The sequence below is a fragment of the Tetrao urogallus genome (genome assembly GCF_951394365.1).
Source record: "Tetrao urogallus genome assembly, chromosome: 1".
Classification (NCBI taxonomy): domain Eukaryota; kingdom Metazoa; phylum Chordata; class Aves; order Galliformes; family Phasianidae; genus Tetrao; species Tetrao urogallus.
Genome location: NC_136813.1, coordinates 30,106,232 through 30,112,231, shown reverse-complemented (window position 1 = coordinate 30,112,231; position 6,000 = coordinate 30,106,232). Strand labels below are relative to the sequence as shown.

Below are 6,000 nucleotides of genomic sequence, written 5' to 3'. Positions count from 1 at the left end.
TAAATAAATAAATCAAAATAAAATTAAAAAATCCTGTGGTTTTGACACTTGTCCTCAAATTCCATGTCTGCTTTGACAGAATTACATTTTTTGGAGGAGTACTCGGCCTGTGATTTTCCATTAGTTCTGTCAAACAGTTCACAGACCTTGGTCTCTGTAAAATGGGGCTCTCAGATAGAGTGAGAAAAGCTCACATGAGGGGAAATCACTAAGGGCAGGCTTGTCAGCAGGTTTGAATCCATCCCCTGAACAGAAAGAAGTGAAAAAACAAATTTGGCATTTTGGAGCCCAAACTGGCAGGCCTGATCTGAAATGACATTGCAGTTTTCATTAGCTAGCAGGAGCTGATTTCTTTCCTCCTTATCCAACACGACCTTGAAACATACCTTAAGCTTAAGTAGGTTGTTGTAGTCTTCAGGGGCCTATACTAGCTTTCCACTAATGGAAACCAAGTTTTGAACTCCAGGGGATGAAATGAGGTGAACAAAATTGTGTATCTATCTAGTCACAGCTGTAAGATTTAGGGCATACAAAACAAAAAAATGGTGCAAAAGGGACACCAAGAACCTGTTTGAACTTCAAGGTAGCACAATATGTGTAGGGCTGAATCTGAAGAAGTAGCTTAAATAAGAGTCTTGTTTCTTGTTTTTGGTTTTTGTGGTTCAGCAAGGTGCAAGGATGACAAATACTTAATAGCAGACCACTTCTGCCACAAAGCATGGCCATGGCTAAAGAGGCTGGATGATGTCAAAGGGTACAAAACAGCAGTCATGTGTGGTCCTTCAGTGCATCACGTGGTAAGTAGAGGAGCTAGTATGGCTCTGACACCAATTCTTAGTCTACAGCCCTTTGTAGGATGGCATTCCTTAGCAGTGTCTCTCACCTGGGGGTAAAGGGAAGGAGACCAGACATCCTTGGACAACCACATGCAATTTCTTGCCATCATCAAAAAAGTAACCGGCTGTCAGTCATCTGGTTTGCTCCCTTCTGAGGTTACAGCCCTACAACAAAAGCAATTCATCAACAGACCACTCATAAACTCACATTCAACAAAAATAGTTTGTTTTTCTACCGCTGGAAGAGCTGCAGCAGTTTCAGTCCCCCGATGATCTATACCACTGCAGCACTTCTTTGGGCTCGAGTTAGTGGTGGACCATTTTAACTTAGTAAGATACTCTGTAGGCTTAGTAAAATACAGAAGGCACTTCACCTTTTTATTGAGTGGGAGGGCAGGAGAGGCAATAGTACACATGCTACTTTTTGTAACCTACCCTCAGTTTGCAGTATCCCAATGCTCTGTATGAAAGCCTAAAACCACAAAGAAAATGAACGTATCTTTAAATATTAGCAATGCAATTTCCTTTCTTCTGTTCTTGTGAATTCCAACTTGATGTTTGCACTTACCAAGTAGACAACCCAAAGGTTGCTTTCTGTGATCAAACCTGGCAGCTGCGAACTCAAAAGGGCAGGCTGGAATGAAAGTAACACAGAAAAGCTGGAGAAAAGATCAGCGTGGCTTCACATGGTGATGGAGCTTCTTTTCCTATCTCCTCTGAAATTCTGCGCTTTCACATACCCTACTGTTGTACAGCAAGAGGAAAAAAAACAATCAGTGAAAGTGTTGAGTTTGTAGGAGACACGAGATCCACTTGAAGAGCCATGAGACGCTGGCTGGTGTTCAAGGGTACGCTGGTAACTCGTAAACTGAGAAGCCTCCAAGTGAACACTGTGTGTTAATAAAAGGCTTGGTTGGAGGGCAGAGAAATGTGCTGCTCCTTAAGGCGTGGTGCCCCCAGAAATGGATGCACACGGTGTCCACCTCTGCTCTGCCTTTAATGCAGGGCCCATGTCCCAGCCCACATCCCAGCCGCGGATCGCGTCCCGACCCATGCCTCGAAGGACTACGTCGCAGTCCTTGCCCTACACTCGGGACCAGCTGCTGCGCCCAGATCCCCCAATAAGGGGCTGCTCAGTAGGGCTGCCCCTTATGCTCTCACCTCCTCGGGTACCTCCTGAGAGGGTAAAGAGCTCGAAGCTCCTTTGATGAGGGCCGGGGGTCGCGGTCCGGTCCGGTCCGCGGCAGCTGGGAGGCGGCGTGAAGGGCCGTCCGCACTCCCCGGGAGCTCCCCGACAGCCCGAGCGGCCGCAAACAGGCTTAAGGCCGAGGCGATTTGCGCGTAATCCCCGGCACGGCCCGGGGAAAGGGGCGCGGTGCCGGGGTGGGGGGGGGGGGGGGGGGGGCAGCTCGGTTAGACCCCCGGGAGACGGGGGAGGCAGCGGAGCCGGGAGGGGAGGGAGGAGGGGGCCCGGAGGGGGCAGGGGGAGAAAAGGGAGGAGCGGCAGGGGGTGGAGGGAAGGAAGAGCGGCGTGGGGAAGCGCTACGCTCCCGAGCGGCGGAGGGAGGGAGGGAGGGAGGGAGAGAAGGAGGAGGCGGTGGAACGCGCTCGGCTCCGTGGGCCGAAGGTCGGGCGATGGAGGAGCACGGGGAGCCGTCTTACAGCGGCCGCAGCCCCGCCTGGGAGGAGCTGGTAGGTACATGCGTGCCTCGCCGCGCGCGGGCATTTCCTCCTTTCCTTCCTGCTCCCTGCTGTGCGGTTCGGGCTGTCATCCCGCGTCGCGTCCCCGGGGCCGGAGTTGGGCGTCCTGACCTGAGCGGCACTCGGAGCCCCGCCGCCAACTTTGCCGAGAGGAGCGGAACGGGATGGGGGTACGGAACGCCGCCGTAGCGTCCGGAGAACGAGAGAGATACTCTTCCAGGGAGATAGACTTTTCCTATTGTTATTTGTTCCTATTTAATTTCCGCAGCCGGGCTGGGAATCGCCTCCAAGCTCTCCCCGTGGCGGAGCCGAGCCGGGGTTCGGGTGCCTCCAGAGGGGGTTCCCCTAGAAGGCTGCCGCTTCGGTATGCTGAAGCCGCTGGGAGACTCTCCTCCCAGCGAAGGAAATCGTGTCACCGGCATCCTCCGCCGGCGATAACATCAGATTTCCCCTGTCGGCATCCCGCCGTAGGGCTTTTCTCCATTGTGCAAACACACGCACACGCACGGCCGACGGGGAGGGCTATTAATAGCCCCTGGGTCGCCGCTCTTGAGGTCTCGGGCTGCCCGAGAGGTCAGGGCTGGGCTGTCCCTGACCATGAACTCTGTGGGGTGATGGAAGCATGCACCCGTAACACGGCCACACTTCCCTTCAGGTGGCTGTGCGTTTTTTTTCTTTTCTTTTTTTCTTTTTTTTTTTTTTTGCCAGCCTGCACGGGTCCAGCCCCTGGTTCTATTTCTAAAGGCATTTTTTAACAGTGGAGTGGGGGAGCCACACTTTACCTGTCCCAGTTTGCACACTCCCAGGAATCTCCCTGGAGATACCTGCTGTGACCCGCTGCCACCCTACCAGGATTTGCAACCCTGTGCCTTCCCAAATACATTTTGACCGGCCTCGTTTTCTAGTGAAGTTGAACCCTTTGCTGCCCTCCGTGGTCCTCAGCTGAAGACGTGGCCGCAGATGCAGCTGTGATAGGGAGCACAGCTGGATGCGAGACGTTCCAGCAACATGGAGCTGACATCCACAGACAGCGCATAAAGGCAGACCCTAGATTTTGCCTGGAGAGATGAAAATGCCGTGGGAGGAAAACAGCGAATCCCGTTCCCCTGAACGTGTTGTCCTACTGAACAGTGACATTTACATTGGCTGCCAAACTCAGCTGAAAGTCGGGAGGCAGACAGATAGCAGCCCCTCCGTATGGCTGGAGCAGCCCAGCCTGCTCCCTTCTGGGAGAGAGAACTTCCTTTCTTTGCCCCCCCCCCCCCCCCCCCCCCATTCTCCCCCTCCTCCCATAAAGGAGAGGATTTGGGTCATGTTTATCATTCTGTGTCTGCATTTGTTCAGGGTACACACATGAATGCAGTTTTAAGGCTAACCACTGCATTCATTTCCTTCTACAAGTCTCCAATTTCAGTCCAAGCACTCAGTCCTCTACCTGGTAACCTGCTGATAAAACACAGCATCTTTGAGGCAAAACTGCATCGTTCTTCTTCATATAGATCATATCAATCACCTTCTTCGACATGGGCTTTGTCTTGAAATAAGGACAAAGGGAGATTTAGATGAGGAACTGCATGGGATAGGAAAAATGTGCCCAGAACTCTCCTTCTCTCCCTTAACATAGAAAAGGAGCAACAGGGTGAGACAAACCATTGCAGGTTTGGAATCTGTGCACAGTGATTACCTCTGTGAGTTGTCGGGTGTTGGTGAGGAGTGCTGTCAGGGCTGAGCTCGACCATGTGAAATTTAGGATATCTATAAAATCCTGACCTTAATTCCCAGCTCACTGTTGAACGGAGAACATTTTCCCACTTCAGTAAGAGCCAAACAGAAGTATCAGCATCAGGCTCATCCTCTGCCTTTCAAAGGGACATTCAGGGGCACTGCACTCCAGACCCACGCAATCCAGGCTACAAAGTCCTATACCTTTCTTCCACATCTCATATGGGACCCCAGCCTTACCTTCACCTTTTGAGGTGGAGGAGAGAAACTTCTTATCCTCCAGCTGGCAGATGCCAAAGTGACCTAGAGAAAAAGAGGTAAATACGCCTATTATGGTGGGAATCAATATTAGAGCTTTTCTGTTCCTGGAATCAAATGATGCGTTAATCTGCATTATAAGCCATAATCTGCAGAGCAGCTGGAGTGTGTATTTGGGTTTTTGGTACCTCGCATATGCTTTTTAGTGATGTGTACTCTGTTATCAGCACTGGAAGCTATTTGGTGGAAAGATTCTTACAGTGCACATATTTACCCAGCACTTTGGAATTCTTTGAATATAAAGGGCAGACCATCAGCTGATGTTAATTGCCGTGACACAAATGATGTCAGTGGGGCTGTTTTGTGTCAGTTGAGAATCTCTCTTTCAGTGCCAACCTTTCTTTACTCTTTCCACCAACTTCCTTTAGTTAAGCAATTTAAGGGAATTATTAAGAAATGTGAAATTGAGTATGTGAAAGACATAATTCACATGCGTATCACGTGTGCTCTTCAGGAGCCTGACTGGAGGATTAGTCTGGAGGATTTCAGTGGTGCCATTCATACCACAGCATCCATACCTGTGTTCCTCCAGATGAAATCTGCTATAAGGTGCTTCTCATATTAAGTCTGGCTTCAGCCAGTTGGGTAAGATGTAAAGATAGAGTCAGCTGGCAGTCCTCATCCAAAGGAAGTCCCAGGGACACCTCAGGCAGCATTACCTGGGCAAAGAGCAGAGCTGGATCATAAGCATGTTTTAACTCCTTTGAAAAACAGAACAAGTGAGGAGCACTGAGAACTTGAAAACTTTCCTTGTACATGGAAAATATGTATAACAACTTTACGCATGACTGCAAATGAATAACTCTTTTATACTTTATACAGCACAGCATTTGGCTGGTGTTAAGACCAAACTCGTTTGGTTTTCTCTGTTTGGGGAACACTGAAAACTTTAGATGGTGGCGGATTTTAGCACTTATGATTTTACAAATGCGTACTTTGTAGATCCCGTATTCACCTCAGACTGTACTTGTGGGGCATTTGTTATTTGCTGAGTACGGTTGCTCCCACTGAACTCTCTGCCTTAAGTGAGAAAACATTTCCAGTGTTTCAGTTCTGAAGTTCATTGAGACCAAGTGGAAGAGATCTGAACCAAAGTGACAAGCACCCGGTACCCTCTCCCTTGTCACTGGAACTGGATGGCCTTTAAGGTTCCTTCTAACCTAAGCCCATTCCATGATTCAGTGTTTTTTGGGTTTGGGCAGCCAGTGAAGAGGAGGATGGCAATGGGGACATCCATGTGGGGATGGATGACACGCTTTGCATGAGGCACTGTGCAGGAGCTAGGGCTCATAGTTAAGCTCTGAATGTGAACAGAAGCTGGAGAGCCGTGTTTATCGTCCATTCGCATTGCCCATTTCACCTACAGCCACTCATTCAACAGCATTTGAAATGAAGCATAGTGAAGGAAACCTGAGCTGTCTAT

The 6,000-nt window shown here is 49.8% G+C and overlaps 1 protein-coding gene across 2 annotated transcripts in view; it reads left to right on the top strand.

Moving 5' to 3' along the window:
• Positions 1-2,471: 2,471 nt before the first annotated feature.
• Positions 2,472-6,000, top strand: part of DGKH (diacylglycerol kinase eta) — a gene marked incomplete at both ends in the record, with an annotated part of 145,115 nt that continues 141,586 nt past the window's right edge. For both annotated transcript variants that reach the window (XM_079548220.1, XM_079548221.1), the window contains one exon: positions 2,472-2,528. In XM_079548220.1, coding sequence (XP_079404346.1) covers positions 2,472-2,528 — 57 coding nt within the window. The remainder of the gene's footprint in view (positions 2,529-6,000) is intronic.